Genomic DNA, 20,934 nt, shown 5'->3' on the forward strand with positions numbered 1-20,934 from the left:
AAGAACAGATGAAATGTCCTTTATAGCATCTATAGCTTTTGGACCTTGATTGAAAATTCGGATTGAACTTGAAGAATTTCTGGGGTCTGTTGTTTGGATTACTTGATTACGATTGAAAAGAGAAGCCGCACACATCTTCATTGTAAAAATTAAACATGAGGATACAATTCAGAAGCAGTTCTCTTGCGATGAATTGCATAGTTGATAAAAAACAAACATAATTTCTGAAGAAAAGCAGGTTTCGATCAAAAATTTCACGGACTGCCGGGACAGGACAGGATATGTAATATTTCCACAAAATTTTAAAAAGCACGGAAATAAATGCAATTTATCCATGTGGATAAATCAATTTGTGCTACAGGCCCTGACAAAGTTTTCGTTCGTTTTTCGTAAAATATTTTTTATGAAATTTCAGTGTGATATTTTTATATAAACATATTAACAGAACCTAGCTAAAGACTGGCGAGTCTTTAACTTAGGTTCAAGAGAACTTATTTTAATCAATTTTAAATTTTTTATTTGTGCATTTTCTTTGGGTTGTATATATGTTTGTAGCTCTCTTTCTTACCTTGCCATAGCTGTTCAGTGGTCCATTTATCCAGCGATCTGCCTCCAAGCGGCCGCTGAACAGCGCTCCAGTGTCCGGATCGATGCGTTGCCATTCACGCACCTCACGCTGAAACGGGGAACGGGAACCGCCGTTGCCCCCGCCGCCAGCACCACCGTTGCCACCACTAAGATGATGATGATGATGGCTCTGACTGTGATTGTTTGTTGTTGCCACTTCCATGTTGCTGTCTGTGGCTGTTGTTGTTGTTGTTGTTGCTGCTGCTGCTTCTGCTCCTTCGTGCTACTGTGCGCTTTTAATTTGCACGCTCGACGCGCTCGAGCTGCTCTTGGTTGGAGTTGTTTATGGTATGTTTTGTGGTTGGAGGGCTGCTGCACTGGCTCCAGTTCTCCAGTTCAGGCCCCAAGTCGCTCTGTCTATTCGCTTGCCTATTTCAAATTATTATTTATTGTTATTATGCTACCGTCTGCTACCTTCTACAGCCGTTTTCGTTACTAAATTAATGGCAACTTTAATTTATTATCATCATAATCATTTTCTCGACGTTCTAGCCAAGCTACTGTGTAGCACCTACCTCCCTGCCTGGCTGCCCAGCTTCTATGCTAACTATGATAATTTTCTTTGCTTTTCCTTTTTGCACGCTTTGCTGGCTGTTTGCTTTTATTTATTTTTCTATTTTGCTATTATTACTTTTTTTTTGTTCTTGATTTTGTTGCTTTCACGGTCCAATTTGAGCGCATGTGTGTGTATGTGTGTGTGTGCTGAAATGACAAGAGCAGAGTAGAAAGAAATTTCGTTAGTTAATTATATTGCAAAGTGTGAAAATATATTTTGCTTTTTATTTGCTTTGCCGGAAACCGAGTGCCTTGAACTAGCTCGCCTGAAGTCACAGCCGTGCAGATTTCTAATTAAATTTGTGGCCAACGTCCAGCGGATGTGTTAGATCCAGAGGCGCACGTTGTTTCCAACCATGACTGTCAGTTGAAGCTGTCAGCACTCGGCGGATGTCACAGTCTATTTCCGCTTGGCTTACCAGCCGCTTGTAAACTACTTATTTCTGTCAGTGTATGTTTTGTTAGGGTACTTAATTTAATTTGATTTTGATGGTCTGACAGTCGGAGAATCGACTGTCCAAAATACCAGTACTTGTCGCAATGACAGCACACATCCATTTATTATTGTCAAACTTGCGCAAGAATATCATTTTTTTCCCCACTTTTTTGTTTCTTTTTGGTTTGGCGTGGTCAACGACATCGTCTGGCCCATAAGTGACCATATAATAACTGTAGTTAATCATTCTTATTTACAATGAAAATAATAAAATGTTCTTAATAATTTTTCTTAAATATATACTTTTAAGTGTGTAAGATAATATCAAAGTATAATTTTATTATTCATGGCAGATTTTTTTTTAAATATCTTTGAAAAATTGAATTATCAAAGGTAGTTCATTAATTTTTCCATGACATAAAGTGATCAAACTGATCCCCAAAAAACATTAAAAATTCAATCATTATAGTATTAGTTTTATTAAATAGTTATAGGTTTATTTTACTTATATCATCATTTGATATAGACTATTTTTTTAAAGCCCATTTTACAGCTCTATTTACCATAGAGCATATGTTATCAATATAAAGTTTTTGCTTACAATACCGCAAACATAGTCTCACTGTGCACTGTGGCACTGTCAAAACAAGTGTTCAACCGGCATTAACACTGAAACGCCAGTTTGGCTAAATAGTTAACTGAATTTAGCACAGAGACCGACTTGGCGCTGCAGTCCCAGACCCACTTTGTACACCAACTAGCCCGCTAGCTCCCCCTATTTGCCCGTTGGTCAACTTGAAAGAAAAGCAATTTTACTGCATATTTAATGGGAGAGGCAATGCGGCGGCAATGCCGGTCCGCTAAATAGTAACTGTTATTTAGTTTTTCTTTGGTTTTCTTTGGCTGATCTTTGCGTGTGGAGCAGAGTGAATCGCTGCTCAGGCATTAACTTCCTCATATGCGGACAAGGGGGATGACAATAACGCTGGCGCGAGTTGGCCAACGGAGCACAATGTAAAATGAAATAAAATGAAAACAAATAAAATGTGAAACTTGTTTTCGCCGTTGAACTTGCACTCGTTTCGGTTTTGGCCAAATGCGTTGTGCTAGTCTCTTTAACACTTGGCAAGAAATAAAAGTTGTTATTATTTACTTGCTAAGAAAATGCTTGAAATTTGTTGCACTATTTCACTCGCGAATGCGGCACGCAACTTGGCCGAAAGACATTCACATCGACATTGGACACGTTTTGCCGGTTTTACTTTTGGCTTGAATTCTGTTTGCGGCTCACTGTGTTTGTGTGTTTTAGCGAGCGCGAGTGCGAGTGCGAGTGCGAGTGCGAGCAGCTCTTGATTGTGTTAATTAAATTTTAATTATGCGCAATTATGTATAATTAGACTTCAACGCTGAATGCTGTGCACCACAGCGTTGCCACAGCGTGCACGCGTTGCCAATTTATTTTTCCCGTTGTATTCCTGGCTAATCGCTGGATTTGATTTGTTGGCCTTATCGCTGAACTTGTCATCGCCAAAGGTTACTACCAGCTAAGCATTATTTAAACAAATTGTATGCATTAGTCGCCCGAACGTGTATTAATTGCTGCCTATGACTTAGCCGCCCAGACTATTTAGGCAAATGATAGGGGCTAGTAAATATAAACTTAATATGTGTGTGCGTGTGTTCGGCAACATTCTAAAATGTATTTATCTCTGCCATTCTTCTTTTGTAAAAGGTATGTCTTTTCACCTCTCACCCGACTTTTAAGGTGTTTTATCTGCAATCTTTGCAATAACTTTTGAACTGCGGACTTTATAAATAAATTGTTTCAGGGCGAGTGGTGATATATGTTAACAGAAAAAAAGAGACATAGCCAGAAACAAATGTGGTATTTAAAAAAAAGCACCGAATAAATACCACAATTTATTAAGTTTGTTTGGAAATAGACAAACAACCCAGGCTAGCAAAAATATATTTGTGTTCGTTCATGTTGACTTATTTCGTTTTATTTAAAAAAAAGTTGCAAATGATTATATTCAAGCATAATATATATACTAATATATATACTACGTACATATTGGTTATGCTTAGCCCCACTAGAGAGCGTAACCCATACAACTTTCCAGTTATGTGGTTTAGTTCTGGACTAGTTCGCTATGTAACCACAAAACCACATTGCCACCCGGAGCCACTGGCAAACGTGAGACGTTCAAGTCTAGTTTGTAATCATAGCAGACCTTTTACGAGCATGTACAGCGCCAGCTATTGCGAAGGTCAGTGCGAATAATAATATTACGATGAATTTCTTTCTTTTTGTAAGTTGTTATAGTTTCAAATATTTTAGATATTTTTTTAGTTTGCTTTTGACATTCACTCAGCTGAAGAGTAAGCCGCAAAAAATTATAAACAAATATATAATTTATATTCCATAATTACTAAAATGAAAGTCGATTTGCTGTTTGTGGTTGTACCTGAACTTGGATTGGGTACATAAATGTATTGGGGTTTTTTTTGCATTTGCATATCAAATCGATGCGTAATAGCGGAGCACTTGAAAATTTGGCTAAAAATATTGATTTTTATGTAGGTTAATCCGTCTTTTTAGGTTTTGTGTTACATTTGACAAATTAATACGCAAAAATGGGTGTTTGTATATATTTCTTTTGGTTTGCTGATTGATTTATTTAAAAATAGCGCCAACGTGTGGGTTGAGTCGTGTAAAAATGCTTGGCCATATTTATTTTTAAACGGAATTTCGAGCAGGCGTCACACAGTGGCATTGAAAGTGCGTAAGTAAGCTACAGAAAAAAAAGTAACATAGCTAAAAATATGTCAATTAAAAAGCCTATGGGTAAAAAGAATCTGTTTCAAAATCGTTGCGGCTCAGTTTTGTTATTTTTAGCGCGTGCGCAACAAAAATCGTGCAACAATTGACCGATATGCAAATCTTGTTTGTTTGCAGTTCACTTGTTGGACTCAAAGATTTGCATAATTGGCGCACAGTCGTATGTGTTTTTTTCGTGTGTTCTTATTTGAATTTTCTCAATACAAACAGAAACAGAAGCACGCGCGTGTCGGACCATGCGTCAGTTTGACAGCCACCATAAATACTAAAGACTTAGGCAACAAACTTGGTTGCAAGTGTGAAAAAACTTCGGTAGCAAGCAAGGCGACACCAATCAAAAACTGGATATACATAAAAAAAACAAATATCTCAGTGCTATATATCATTATTTGCTACAGATTTGTCGATAGCTAGATAATTTTAATGACATAAAATGTTGCAATCCTATAAGATATGATATTCGTATACTTTTTACCGTGTTCAATGGTAAATAATTTAATAGGCTTAATGGAAATTCTTTAAAAAAAAAGTTGTTAATTTGTATAGCACGCAATTTTAATAAAATACAAAATGTTATTCTTTTTTAAAATTTTTAAATTCCTATTTTTCTGAAATCTGCACATATCTTTTAATTAACGCTCAGCAACAATTATTTACTTCCTTGCTTTGTCAATTTATTTAAGTTTTATGCTTATCTGTTCTCCTTTCAGCATTAATCTTTGACTTCAAACATTGGCCGATTTTTATACATATATGCACGTACAATATACATGTCTCAATTTTCAGTATCTGAAATCTCTTTGATGTTTGGCTCAATCTTTCAGCAAAACTCTTGCTACAATTCAATTATAAATACTTTTTGATTAAAGTGCCGCACATTAAAAAGCAACGCCCCGTACTTCAAGTGATATATATATATATACATATGTATATATCTATGTATGTATATAGAGCTTGCTATATGCATACACTCTCATATAAAAACCGCAAGTTGGCTGGCAATTTGTGTGCTTTTGTGCTTCCGTCTGCGTCATTTTATCCATATTATAAATCTAACTCGATACCAGAGGCTGTGCTATTGTTGTTGTTGGTTTTATTAAGATGTTTTGTTTGCGGCTTTTTTCTATTGGAAAATAAATTCATTTTTAATATATTTTTTTTTTTACCTATTTACAATTGTTTCAACTATTTTGTGGTCGCCGCGCACCGCAATGCTTTCGTTTAGCGTCTGTTATTGTGTACACGCAAATGTATCTTTTGGACTTACTCCGACTTCCGCATGGGTAGCTGAGGGTGGGGGGTGTGGCTAGGCAAATGCGCAAATCTTTTAATTATATGGCGCATTATAAGGCGACCCGTTGAGCACCCGCACTTGCTGCTTGTGGGCGTTCTCCGGTTATTTGCATTGATTAATTAGTTAAATGAGTCAATTGCATTTAATTAAGCGACATTTATTGAACAGAAATTTATGGCTTTGTTAATGTAATGTGCTGTTAGACAGTTGTAAAATGAATGGCAACTGGTTTGCTGCACGTTACACGCGGACAATTCTCTGCATATTTTTCATTGCCCGCCTTTGTCTTGCCAAATTGCAAACAAAATTACATAATTGAGTGTGCCAAAAGCGCAGACAAACTTTTGAGTATATTTGTATGTACTGTTTGGTACAAAAGTTTCCACCTTTCAGACATTCACACTCTGCCCACAATTCCAGCGAAAACTGGTAATTGTTGTGTTATAATTTATCCGACTTGCTGTTGTGACAAAAGTAACAGATATATTATAGACAGCACTATATCTTCCGTCTAATGAAAATTACATTTTATGATTTCCTGCAACGCCTACTAAACTGTGTGTGCGTGTGCTTGAGTGTGTGTTTGTGTGGTGTTAATTTCGCACATGTCGTATGCGTAAATTCGCATCGCCGATGCGTATGCGTAATGTCTCATGAAATTGGAGCCGACGCTTATGTAATTTCCCGGCTAAAAGTGTTCAGAAAGTGCGACGTGAAAGTTGGCGCTGTGAAAAACCTTTTGGAAATCATCGCTCACAAATTGTTGGTAATTTACGTTAAGTTTGCTTTGCTACCGTTACTTCTTAACACTTGCGCTTGACTTCATTTCACGAGTCTAGTTGTTGTTGTTGTTGTTTTTATTTTCGACAATAAGTCAAATATTTACGCTTTTGATTAGCAGCAAAGCTCAACAAAGCCCCAAATGACAGCTATGTGCGACTCTTGTTGTTATTTGTGTGCCCATTAAATGCGAACAGTCTGCAGATTTTTGTTTGATATGCAAAGTTGGGATATTTAGTTGATTTTTCAATGACTGAACAATTTGACATAATTTTTTTCAGGTGTGAAAGTAAAACATAATTTACATTTGTGTTTGAACTTGAACGAAGGTATTTTGTCAAAAAAAAACTTTTTGCGCAAATAAGATGTACTAAATCTGTATTATAATATAATAGGAAAATGCCAATTTTGTACAATTTTGAATACATTTGAACAAATCGTCGAGGTCAAACGACCTCAAAAATATAATCTACAATAATAAAAATTAGGTATTTGAGCTCTATATTAATATATAGATATATTTCATGCCCTGATTATAAAAAGGACATGCAATGTAAAAATTACAATACCATTCTAATATTGCACCAAATTTAGCAAATAAACATATATTTATCTATTTATATTTATATATCTATTTATACTTATCGAACGAATTGACGCGATTTTATCAGTATGTACCAAAATAATAATATTCCAATTTGTTAGCTATGTACTTTCACAAATTAGGCAGCTACTCTTCCACATCTGCTCACTAATTTCATAAATTTATTCGTAATATGCTCTGCTCAACATGATAATGAAGCCGGAGCCAGCTGCGCCGATTATTTCCGCATGCAACTGAAAAATTGCACTGAAATGCGAAACAAAGTATGAAAATTGAAATTATTCGACCGAAAGCACAAAACAGAACAAACAAAGAACCAAAAACAAAACAAAAAAAAAACCGAATAATTTGAGCTGTCAAAAAACTGACAGACTGACGAATTGCCTGACAGTTTTTGTTTCTTACATATATTTTTGTTCCTTAACTTCTGAAATGCATTTCAAAATTGCTCTCAACCTTGTTTCGTTTTTGTTAATTTTTTTTTGTGCTGCAAAGAACTGACGTACAATTAAATTAACCGTTATGTTGTGTAATTTCGGACAGGCTAACGGCAGCAACAATATTTTGCAGCGGTAATTGCGCTTTATTAACACACAGATCTTCCGAGCTCTGGGACAAGTTATATGTCAGTTTAAACAAAAGACTTAAGCACCGAACTTGCTGTAATGGGCACACAAAAAATTAAAGCCAAACTTGTTAACTGGCAAAAACCCTTGCGATTTCTTTTATATTCATCAGAATTTGTGAGTCATTACGCAAACCCCGGGGAGTATTTCATGACGAAACGCAAACGCACTTCGAGCTCGATTTACATAGCGAGAATATTTATATGTATATACAAATACGTATTATATATTTTCTTAATTAGCATGGCGATGTGAGGCCTCAGACAACGGCATACTTTGGTTACCCGGTCAGAAACGCCCACGTATACGGTATATGTATAAATTTGATGGTATATATATATATATATTTATATTTATATATATATATATATATATATATTTTTATTGGCATATACAAGTACGATTTATGCAGCTGCTCTTTAAAATTAAATTTTTGAGCTGCCTTCTGGGGGCTACAATTAAATGGCCATCATGCTTAGCTACAGCTACACTTGCACTTTAATAACAGGTTTCTGGCGCATCTACATAGTCGCATGTTTCGTGTGTGTCTGTTGCTTTAGTTGTAGCTGTGTCTGTGTATCTGTGTATCTGTAAATCTGTCCGCCCTGCGTATGTGACTGACATCGAGTGTCATAACTTGAGCAGCGCTCTAAAACTAAAACTGGAACGCCTTCAAAGTCAAGTTCAATGACGTACTCGCCACGAGGTACTTTAAATGGTTGTGAATGTGCCTGTTTTGGCTCGCCAAGCGATAAGATTAGACTTGTATTTGTACACAAACAAAATGCTGACGATCGCATATGTATATGCACACAGTCGAAACCAAATAACAGCAACTTGTTAACTAATTTATGTGATAGGGTTGATTGCAAACTGTGTTTTGATTTGCATATCTAATAGGCGATAACTGCTGCTGTTGCATATAATTATAAGCCAGATATAAAGGGGTAAATAAATATTTCTAGATTGTGTGAACTTTTATGTCACCAACTTAAGCATAGTGAACTTATCTCGCCCGTTTAATGGGTATTTGTTGGTTACCACAAAGTTTTTCCCCTCAGTCGAGTACTTTTCTTATAACTCAGATAAAGGAGATGAAACCCTCTTTTCAAATATTTGTATAACTTTGAGCGTGCTGTAGATTTGATAATTGAAACAAACCCATATATAAAAAAAATGCACTTGGAGCCTTTGAAATTGAGTTACGAATTTATTATTCAGTTGGGCTGAAGTCCCGGCGCTACTGCAATACCGAGCCAACCCTTGACAGAGGTGGACCAAGCTCCCAGCGATCCGTCAAATTTCAAAAATCAGTTTAACCAATTTTTATTCTCCAATGGAGAAATTATCAGATGTTAAGCTGATAAGAACAGATAATACACTTTGATCTTAGCCATTAGGCCGAGAAGCGATAACTTCCAAACTATTCCCTTAAAAGTCTCCATATGCCAGTAACTATAACCAGTTGTGAATTTTTTGAGATGCACGTGTGTAAAAATAAAATCGTATTGCCTACTTAGAGGTGGATTAAACCATCCTTTCTCTAAATAATTCCTTAACAGTTTTGGCGTTATTTGGGTAAGATTCTTGATGCTAGCTTGTCTCTCTACGGGTTTGATAAATCTGGTATATATTGATCGGAAATTTTTTATTGCGCCTGGCTGCATTTTTGCCGGGCCTATTAGAAATAAATTATAAAATAAGAATATTTATTGAGAAGATTCAAAAGAATTGCAACTTTTCTATAAATCAAGAGACTGTGCCTTGTTAATGCACATCAAATGTACGACCTTTAGTTTTGATTTTGTTGATGCTGATCCACTTTCCATGGCTGCTTTTCCCTCGTCCAACTGCTGTCCATCAACTGTCACTTAAGTGCTGCCAATTCGGGCGTTTACCGCCCATTTTTGGACTTTTCTTTTCCATTCGCCATTGATGCCACACTTTCATTTGTATTGTGTTAGAACAGTTGAATAATGTGCGAAATTTGCTTTTATTTTTACGGCCATTTGCCAGTTGACAATAGACCAAAAAAATCTTTAACTTTCTTTACTTAAGCCCCAATAACGACTTTCATGTTACCCACCATGCATATAATTATAGAGCACCCAATGCGAGTACATATATGAGTACTCGAAACTTACGGCTTTGCTTTACTTTGATTAAGTTGTTTCCATTGGCCATTGTGCGGCTGGCAATTGAGACCAGACTTGGTCTCTAGAAGTTTTGCGAATGTGTCATAAAGCAGCGCAAAATCTGTCAGAGATCTGTTTCATAGCACAGAAGCGTAGGTGAAAGTTGTTTTTTTTTTCTTGTTTTATTGCTATTTCAATCTCTTTTCACATAATTATTTCTTATTTTTTTTGTTTGGTTTCTTATTGAGAGTAAGTACTTTAAAATACTTAAAGGTACTTGGTGAATGATATTTGCGTGCAAAAATTTGAATGCCTAACAAGTCTGGGAGATTGAAAGTTCTCTTGGATGAGTGGGTGTGTAACTAAAAAAATGTTTACAGAAGAACAGAAAACCCCCGCAACCTCATTTATTAGTGGGTAAAAATGAATAGAAAGAACATTAAGAATGAAGAAAGAAATTGTTTAACAATATATAATAACAACAAAAGAGTAATGAAATGAATATTTATTATGTTTCTTATGTTTATAACTGAATATAATATTGAAGGACTTTATTAATAATAATAACTTAATTAAATTAAATTATTGCATTCAGTGCAATTTCAACTTGAAAACGATATTTTTAAGATATGTCATACACATACTAGACTAATTTTGTAAAAATGTTATATTATCTTAAAAAGATATCTACCATCAATATAAAAAAATTCTAACATTTAAATTCTACAATTACTTTTAAACCACCTTGGAAATGTCTCAACACCAATTCAATGTACCAATTTTGTAGGTAGAATAAGAGGCACAACCCTCCACCAAATTGATTTACATTTGCAGGCGCCTGCTTTGTCATATCCTGCTAATAAAGTTTACAACGTTTAGCCCGCCTTCAGGCTGACTGCCAAAATGGTAACTGGCCCATAAATAAAGTCAGCAAACGGCACTTATCAGACGACCGAAATCAAGCCAACATACGTTACAGCGTACAGCCACACCCCCTAAAAACGCCCACGCATGCGGTGCAATGTGACAAAATAAATGAGCCGCAACCGCCGCCGAACAGCTCACAAAATCATAAAAAATCTCCGACACAAGTAAAAACCGAATTCAGGAACTGCATATTAAATGAAGCGTAACGAGCACAGGAAAAAAGTTGCCACACAGCGTCTGTGGGATATGAGACGAATAGGGGGAATTGGTTTGGTAACCCTACTCGAAGGGCCAAAAGTTAATTACATGCGACGCCTACAACGGAAATGCCAGCGACTTGTTAAGGTTTCTGTGTGTGGTCAACAAGTCTTGGCCTGTGTGCTGATTTTTTTTTTTTGTTGAAAGTGAAATATGAGCTGATTTATCTGTGGTCAGTTTGCAAAAATATTTATATACCCTATATGTGCAAGGGAATGGGTTGTATATAGCTTATGTAGTGGGTGCTGCAGTTTTCTTAAGACAAATTTAAAAAAGATAAATTTTTTAGAGGTTAAAAATATGTGTATGTTTTTCCCAAAAAGTCCACAGAAATGTTTGTACTAAATAAAAATAATACCAAGTTGGTCAAAGCCTAATTTACTTATAGACTTTAAAGGTGAATAAAAGCTTAACGAAGGCAAATACAATTCTTAAAGAGTTTTGAAAGCTTAGCTTAGTGAACTAAAATATATGCAGTGACTGCAATGAGGCTCTTTTTGAGTTTAAAAACTTGACCAATCTTAAGTCTTTTTTCTCCCACTTGAGTTTTACTTGTAGCTTTGTTTTACTGCGTTGTTTGAGCAGATTTTGAAGAGCTATTTACGCCAGACTTAATTGCTGTGTAGAAACTCCTAAACAGACTGACAAATCATTAAAATTAATTGCCGCTGACCCAGATTCTGATGTCTAAAAATGAAAGTATATACACGCAGCAGACTGAAATTAATTTCCCAAGGTTTCATGAACTAGCCATTTAATGCCTTACACCTTATATTAAGTAAGTTTAAGGTATCTTAAAGCTGTGATCCCTTGACATCCGCATTCTTAATGATTTTTATGGCTGTTGGCAACATACAATTTAACACTTTTACTTTTTTTTGTTGCACAGCTGACAATAAGAAATTATAATTTACATAATAATTTAGCGGCATTTGTTGATTGATTTCTGTTGGTCAGCCTTGAAACTCAACTGAAAGCCCCCAAAAATTTGCAGTTATCGCCATGTTGGCGCGTTTGTCGCCTGAGTCTTTTGTATGCCCTTAATTGGATAAAGCAAAACCAAAAAAAAAAAAAAAAAATTGAAAACATGCAAAAATTGAACAGCTACATAAAGTAGATAGCCAGATTTGCATATGGTGTTGGCGGAATTTGCATGAAATCTGCGCAAAATGCCGAGCAAAACTCTTTTTAATGCTGGGTGGCAGCTGCTTAGATACCCATAGCCTGATTATAAGTTGGACAAGCGGATTTACATAAATGGGTTCGAATATATCAGTGTTTGCCAAAGCAAAGGATGGTCTTGTGTTCATTTTGGCTTATAAGATAAGTTGAATGCATGTTTAAAGTGGGCAGATAGCTGGGCTATAATTAATCCAATTGCGTTAAATATGGGCAACTAGCGAAAAATTTGTTGCTTATAGAAAACATGTTGGGCTTTGATTAATGTGAGCAATAGAGACTTAAGCGGATGTGCAAAAATTATCATTGAGTAAAATTTTCTAATCCTAAAATAGAAGAACCATAAATGTAAACTAAATTATTATTTCATTGTAAAACAATTTTTATTATTCTTTCAATTGGGACAACTTTAAGAAAGCCAAATCATAAGTTTTCTATAATTTCAGTTAATTTCCTTGAAAAATTGGAACAGTTTTCTATTATAAAACAATTTGAGTGCAATCGCTTATATTTTATTAAATTATATTTATATGATTTATATATTTATACATAATAACAATAATAAGTCTCTTCGAAAAATCTTAACATTATATAATTACTTTCACTAATAGAACGGTAGCAAGGTGACATTTTGTGTTATATAATATTCTAATATAATTTCATTTAAAATATTTTGACATAATTTGTTTATAAAATCAATTAAAGACCAGTCGCATCATCTTCCTGCTTGAAAAACTTGCTTGCTTAGCCAAAACCGTATCAGATCTCTTAAGTAGCTGAAATATTGTCTGTCGACTTAAGATTGTTGTGACAGCTCAATGCTAAGGCTATATTCCAAATATCTTTCACACACTATTTGCCTACTTTATTGTACAGTTGTGCTGTTATTTTAGTATAATTTCCAATTCCATCACGATATTTACTCAACTTAATAACTCATTAGGTTAACTCAAATGAAATTAGGTATTCTCTGTGTTTCGCATCCCTCAACTTTTATTGGCAACCTTTTTGCTTAGGCACAGCCAAAAACTGTCTAATTTGCATATCGATTGTCAATATGCCGTTGTTCTATGGCGTTGACCCGTACCACACTCGAAGAACTCGTTTCGCAATAGCCGCAGCCACAGTTGTGCTTCCCATCAGCCTCTTTCATCTGTGATTGAGTAAGGTTAGGTAGCTCGGCTTCAAAATCTCTCGATGTGTGAGTGATGAGTGCCAGTCACCGAATGAGCCACAGTTCGAAAGCTCGAGTTACCTAACGCCACGTTCTATGCGGATCAGTAATAAAATCATCCCCACCCCACCTCCGACCTATGCTGGCTAAGCGTGGGCGGCTTTTCGATGATGACAAATTTTTTTCCGCACACGTGTGCCCAGATCAAAAAAGATCTGTCGGCATTGCGTCATATTTTGTTGGTCAGTTTTTCAATTCAATTGGTGATTTGGGCATTTGAGCAACGGGCCACATTATGCCATATTCCACATGAGCCACACGTTGGCCATAAAACTGCAGCTTATGGCCGCTTAAGCTGAGATACAATATATATAAAAGTTTAAAAAAAAATTTGAGGAACTGGAACTGTCTCAAACATGGAAATGACCAAAATACTTAAGTGCACGTCTTCGTCGGGCTATAAAGATTTTGATCTTTATGAGCAATCGGTGGCGGGGGTGGTTGCATTACATACGCGCAGATGCTTTAGTTCTATGACCTTTTTGGCCAAACAATGCCAATTGTAAGATACACTATATTCCAAATAGTTTTAGATGGCTGGCATTTGATTAGCGCTGACACTTTGCCCATAAATAACCAGCTAAAACATGTGGTCCCAGAAGGCAGCGCCTGTCGAGCGCTGCCTGACACGCAAAAGTACTTAACAATGACCAAAGAGTACTTAAAAAGCTAAAAATGGTCAACGACAAACTAGAAACGGCAGACAAGCCACAACACAGAGCCTAACAAGCCACCAAGTCTTGGCTGTCTGCCTGCCAGCGTCTGCTTCTTCTTCTTCTCTTACCTTGGCCAAGACAAAAGGATGCTATTGAGGCTGAGGCAGCTGCTTAGAATTTTTATTTTGCAGCAGCAGGAAATAAGCTGCAGCTCCTTTTAAAGCTAACCAAGGCCTTATAAATACAAACAAACGGTACAGGGGTGGAGGTAGGGGTGAAGTGAGGGTTTATTTTTGCTGAAGAATCTCAACCTGGGACTACAGGCTGCCTAAGTGCTGCAGCTTGTTAGGCCTTTCTTTCTCTGTCTCTGTCTCGCTGTGTGAGAAATCATTTTGAGTTGTCTTATTTTATACCCTGTCAATAAAAATTGCAATAATGGGGAATCATGAAATTGGGCTTACATTCGAACCAGGCAACTATCACATAAATATTTTTTTTTAAGTAGTTATGTATACTACAGATTAGAAGATTTATATTTTGTAATATCAATTTATATGGTCTTCGATATATCAGAAAATAAAACAGATTGTTTCTAAATCAAGAAAAGAAAAAGTATCTAATTTAATTTTTTTCTTCATTAAAATTAATCATAATTTATTATTTGAAGATCGTTTCATATATGCCTAGCATTAATAACATTATTTAATTATATACAAAAAGTTGAGTAATTATTATTATTATTCATTCAATGAAGATCCAACAGTAATTATATAATTAAATAAGTTAAATAAATATTATAGTCAGCCCTATGGCACCCATATTTACTTTAAAGGGTATCTTTGAGTCAGACACTCTTAAAACGTTTACTTATTTTTTGCCGCTGCTGCTGTTTCTGCTGTTATTTCGCTTGTTCCTTTGTAGCTGTCTTTAAAAATAGTTTATCGCCCGATCGCGCATTTATTTCGTTTGTCTCTGTCGAAGTGTGGCCGCTGCGCCCACCGCGTACACCCCCTTCCTCGCCGTCTCCTGCTGCAGCAACAAAGTTAATGCTGTCAAGATAGCAAAAAGGAAATCAATGCGAAGCTTGTTGTTATTGTTGCTGCCGTTGTTGTCGGTGCTGCTCTAAGGGCTTTTATGTGAACCACATGATAAATGCAAGGCAATGCCATAACAACACTCTAACAGCAGCTGGAACAGCTGCTGCAACAAATGTTACTACAGTACAGGAAATGGAAATGCATTGAAGGGAGTCTCAAATCCTCCCCTCACTTTATTTTCTGGCCCAGGTTTGGGCCTTTTTGTTTGCTTTCGGCTTGAGCAAAATATTCTAAATTGCTGATTAACACGCCTGGCCAACGCCAGCGGCTAGTGGCCAGCGAGACTTGGCTTAGTCATGCAGCTCGTTTGGATTTTGAAAAGCTGCAGCTTTGCCTGAGCAACTCATGAACGGAAGGAGCTGCATATAGTATTGCTTCCATTTGGGTCTAATGAGATGTTTTTTGTAATGACTTGTAATAAGTGTTTAAACAGATGACATCAGTATATCAAGTGGAATATACATTGGCATATGAATTGAGTTTTACTTTGAGAGCTGACAAGTACACGACAAGTGCATAGAGGAAATACCTTCACATTTTATGACCTCATCTATTAAAGAAATCAAAGAAAGCTCATTGTTACTAGAATGCAAATAAATATATATTTTCTGATTTTATATCCAAGAAAAGTTTAAAAAAATCTGGAAATGGTAAATCATTTCTTTATTATGATTCCATCTATTAACTTCAACAAAATAAATGATTAAATAAAATTAAGAAAATTAGCTCAAATGAATTTAAAAAAATGATAAATTAATACTTCTACATAAATTAATAGTAGATTTTAGTCAACAAAATAAATTGTTTGTGTTTATTTTTTTATTTAGGTGTTTTTCAGTTTAGCTGAGTTGACATAATAATCTCTCAAACTTATCGGTTACTGCCCTAAATCTGTAATTATCATTTTGCTTTTAACACCTAAATCAATCGATTCCTTTGGTCTTTTACCACGCTCCTTTCCCAACATAAATCTTAAAATTTGATATACGCTTTTGCTCTGGCTCATTTATCATCACACGGTGTCCAAAATAAACGCCAGCACATCTTTCACCTAAAAGCTCGAACTGGAGCACCTATAAAAAGTCGATCTATCTATAACATATGCTCATTGGCGATACGAATGAGTTTTTCATGGTCTGCAATGGCATAGACGCTGTTGTCTTCAAATTAAATAATAAAGCGCAAAAAATTAATTATGACAAATAGCAAAGCGAAACTTTTCATTTTGGCTATCCCCCAGGCAGCCCGTTTCAGTTTAGAAAGAGAGAGAAATGGAACCCGATCGAGACTCAAGCAAACTTAAGCGAAATGAGCAAAAATCACACGGTGCAGATCGTCAATAGGCAATAATCAATACGAATGAGTTGTAAGGAAAAGTGGAAAAGTGAAAGCGACAGCGGGCAGAATGAAAACAAGATAAAAAGCAATGCTATTTTCCTTTTGTTGTTATTATAAAGAAAATTACGTTTATTGTCTCTAGAGTGGCGCAACTGCAGCAGTGGATGAAGGCATATGAAAAATCTGTAAAATTATATTGCAGTTCCGCAATTTTGGACACCGCTACCGAGATTAGGTAACGGTGCTTATGAAAGCTCCAAAATGCTTGCAGGCCTGCAACAGATACACACATACCCACAGCGGAGCCACATGCGGCGTTGGGCCAATCCCCCAAAAATTAACTTGTGTATGGCTGATAATTTGAACGGGGCTTTCAACCTGCATTGAACCTGCCCATGGCTCATTAGCAGCATGACTAAACAAGTAATAACAGCATAAATGATGTAGGTACTCGACCAACACATCGAGTCAATTAATTTTGAAGGTCAGGGCAAGTCTATTAACAGGCAAACACTAGCAGCCCGATTCCAAATTCAAAATTGTTTACTTCCTTACCCTGTTTTCGCACCTCAAACGATACACAATGTGCTCTTTTTGTCAATACGCGATACTCGGCACTCGCGATTCTAGGTCAACTACAGCCTTCACGTGCGCCGCCTGCAATTTACATATTTCACACTCTGCGGCCCATTATATAATTCCCAATTAGCCCGCATTATTAACTTTAAACTTGAACTTCTTTTGGCCAAAAACAATTTTATTGGCAATGCGCATAGAAATTGTTGCCTGAGTGGAGCCCCATTATGAAAATTGAGACATTGAATTTAAAGCGTTTTAAAACGCGCCAAAAACGCATTCAAGTCGCATGATTTGCCATTTTTGTATGGGCGTTAGTATAATTAAATTTTTGTCCAGTTTAAAGGTCAAGTTTAAAGTAAATTAGGTTATGCCCAATTAACATTTTTTTAAACTAAACGTTTGTTTTTAACTAATAATGGAGTGAGGATATCACATGAAATTAATATTAAAAAAAAAAACTTTACGACCTTTAGTTGTATAAATTCCATATTCTGAGCAGAATTCGAAGATAAAACTTAGTACAACTTATAATTTAACCTTACTTTAAATAATTGTCCAGAGACGATAATTTTATATTCTTTTCTGAGACGTTATGGTTTTTTATAACTGTAAAAAATTATGGTAATATTAAAAGTCAGCTGTAAACTATTAACAAATTATAGTCTATTGTTTATAAGGTTTCTTTAACCTTTGACATTGAATTCATTCATTCTGCATGCAGCTAATTTGCATATACACAAGCTTTATATATAAACAATAATTTTTATTATTAATACATTATAGTTTATTTTAAAATATTTTTATCTTTTCTGTAGTTTTTTTATTAAAAATCTTAATTAAGTTCTCCATTTCCGAGGTATATTTTGCGTGCTACATGCAATTTGTCAGATTTGTTTATTTTGTTTTTAATTATTAATTAGTCATTAGCACGTCAAAAATTGAATTGCCAGCATACAAATTATGTTGCAGTTGCCTGTGCACATAAATATGCTTTTCAAACAAATACCTGTTGCTTAATATTAATTAATTTGTTCCTAATTGTATAATTAATATGTCTGAGCTGCACCATAATGAAATGTTTAGCTCTTGTGCGGTAGTCAATTAAACAACTGTTTGAAACATTGAATAACTGGGTTACCGGGTAAATCGCAGTCTGAAGTCTGCCTTGTTGTTTTCTTTTTAGAAATCGTGTAAAAGTTAATTGCATTTTGTGGTTGAAGTTAATTGAAAAATGGTTGTGCATTGTGTTAAGCTTCCGATTATTAAACATTTATTGATTTGTTGAATCACTAACAGAAAGCGCAAGTGAAAACAGACACGAGATGCGGAGATGCTTAATAAAAAATAAAACAAAACGAATTGAATTATAAAATGTAAATAGAAGAATCAAATTATTTATTTATTTTCCTCATACGCACAAAGTATTATTTTCTTGAAAGTAAAACAAATTTTTGTTGGATTTTCCTGAATCTTCTCATTTAATTAGCATTATCATACATTCAACTTACATATCTTAGAGATCTTATAACAATTTTCATTGGCACTGAAGCATTTTGCAAGCCAATCAACTCAAGAGCGTGAAATGTAAAAGCTCCGGAGCACTCAAAAAATAAAAGATATATAAGTATAAACTATAAAAAATTAAAAAAAAAAACACACACCAAAAACAAAATAAATGTTTGCCAAGCAAAAAAAAGCTGTACAAAAAGCAGAGGAAAAAAAGACAACGAAACAAATTAAAGCATGAAAAACAAGTCATAAAAAATGCCGAAACTATAATAACAACAACTTGAAGAGCTCCGACTAAGACAAAAATGTTACAAATTTTCTAGTTATTGTTGTTGTTTTTTGCTGTTGCTGCTGCTGATTGCGCAGTCAAAGACCTTCATGCTGGTAATTGGCAGCACAGTTGAAATACAACTTCTCCCCGAAATGAAAAAAATACAAAAAGCGAAATAAAGAGAATTCTGCACATAATTATGCAAAAAATCAGCGACAGCAGCAGGAGCTGCTCGCTGGGCTGACCTGGCCGAACTTGGACCCTATCTAATGGGATTGCCATGATTTTTTTTTGTTTTTTTTTGTTTTGGCCATTTTATAGGCTTTAGCTGGCAGTTAGACATTGCAAATATTTCGCCAAAAAATTGTCTTCAATGAGACCGAAACCGGACAAGACAATGGCCGTAGTACAAAAGCTCGAGTCTGCTCCGCTCTTTATAGCCATTGTAATTGTTTGCAATTATAACAATTCGCACAGCCTCAACCTCAGCCTCCGTCTCAGCGGGTGGCAATAGGAATGAGGATGGAGCGGGGCACTGGCCCGGCTTGGCCTGGCCTGGCATGGCCTGGCAATTTTCTCCACATCGCATTTTGCTCGCCTGTGTTTTTTTTTTTGCTGATTTCATCAAATGACGTCAATAAACACATTTTCGTTAATTTTTTTTGCATTTTTTTTTTTTTGCTGTCATTTTGTCTCTGTTTTCTGCCGCTGTTGTTTTTATGACACTCTCTGGTAGGCTTTAGACTACACACTAATAATTGCCATTTGGTATTGCCGACTTGTCATCAATCCTGAGCGATTTTGCGTTGTCAGTTGTAAGGCGATCGCCGCTGATTTGTGTGACTGCAGCCATAAACTATAAGTTTTTGTGCTTTTTTGCTAAGCGGCTTTGATCTACTGGAGTTTTTTTTAGTTATCTGGCTGCCATTGCTTGGATAGCTCCTAGTTAGTTCAATGACACTGCCGGGGTGCTGATTTGATTGCTCATTTAAATTGTATGTATTCGTGTGAGTGTGTGTGACGAGTGACGTGCGACGACGGTTTTGATATTTAGACAATTGCTAAAACAATTTATACCAGCTTTCACCTGACAAGCTCTGGAAATGCACGATTAACAAGTTGCGATGGTTCAAATAACTGATTAAATTTGGATTGGCAAGTTTGTGTCGTAAGTCTTTTGATTATTTCTTTTACATTGGGTGAATATAAGTTTTAAGACATTATTAAAGTTTGTTAATATTACAAAAATTATTACATATTAAAAATATAAAATGTTAATTACCGAAGAAATTTCATATATTAACAAAATAAAGTAGTTTTTAAAATTAATATAATACTATTATTTATAATTTTATTATTTATGGATTTTATGATTATTAGAAAAGCTTAATTTATTATTTAAAAAAATATTGTTAGCTATATATCTCATTATCAGAGCGAACTTTAATTGAATCATCTAGTGTTAAAACTTTTACAAAGAATATACCGCGCAGTATTATTTTATTAGAATGTAACAACGATAATCAAAATTCAATTCTTAATGCATACAAATTTGCAATGCAAATAATGTTGAAATATATCTACGTTTGCCAGATTCTGCACCCATTGCGCTGATAACTGAGCAATCAATTCGCTTACATATTATTTTATGACTCAAAGAAATTTGCATTTTATGGCCCAAACAGAGCCAACACCCACAACATCGCATTGCATACACACAAATTGATGCCCGTGCACCCCTACTCCGCCCTACATCTGGGATATAGCCTGCCCAGCATGCATATCGAATGAAGCTATAAAATGTTTAATTGCCGGGTAAAGCGCTGTGTGTGGCTGCTCGGCCAACCCGGGCATAAAGATAAATATGCATACATGAATTTCTGGCCAGCTGCTGGAGCTTTACAAATTGGATGCATGCCGGCACATCGAGCGGCAATAAAATTGTAATTTCCATTTCTAATATACATATACATATTTATGTAAGCTC

General features: G+C 35.5%; 1 protein-coding gene, 1 long non-coding RNA gene and 1 other non-coding gene across 13 annotated transcripts in view; 1 reads left to right on the forward strand and 2 right to left on the reverse strand.

Annotated features, from left to right (window-relative positions):
- Positions 1 to 20,934, reverse strand: part of LOC135434283 (serine-rich adhesin for platelets) — a 47,804-nt gene that overhangs the window by 22,213 nt on the left and 4,657 nt on the right. For 8 of the 10 annotated variants that reach the window (XM_064690806.1, XM_064690810.1, XM_064690804.1 and 5 more), the window contains exon 2: positions 569 to 996. In XM_064690806.1, the coding sequence (XP_064546876.1) occupies positions 569 to 790 (222 nt within the window). In that variant the 5' untranslated portion in view covers positions 791 to 996. Of the gene's footprint in view, positions 1 to 568; positions 1,287 to 20,934 lie in introns of those variants that run through there. The other 2 variants (XM_064690814.1, XM_064690812.1) reach the window with 2 other exon arrangements.
- LOC135434286 (uncharacterized) overlaps positions 1 to 20,934 on the forward strand; it is a 104,015-nt gene that overhangs the window by 11,207 nt on the left and 71,874 nt on the right. The window lies entirely within an intron of this gene.
- LOC135434346 (U2 spliceosomal RNA) lies at positions 8,981 to 9,177 on the reverse strand. The gene has a single exon (XR_010437223.1). It is a non-coding gene; the product is annotated as a U2 spliceosomal RNA (small nuclear RNA).

This window comes from Drosophila montana, unplaced genomic scaffold, assembly GCF_035044405.1.
Source record: "Drosophila montana isolate Dmon_TW-CO22-7 unplaced genomic scaffold, ASM3504440v1 contig_3286_1, whole genome shotgun sequence".
Taxonomy (NCBI): Eukaryota; Metazoa; Arthropoda; class Insecta; order Diptera; family Drosophilidae; genus Drosophila; species Drosophila montana.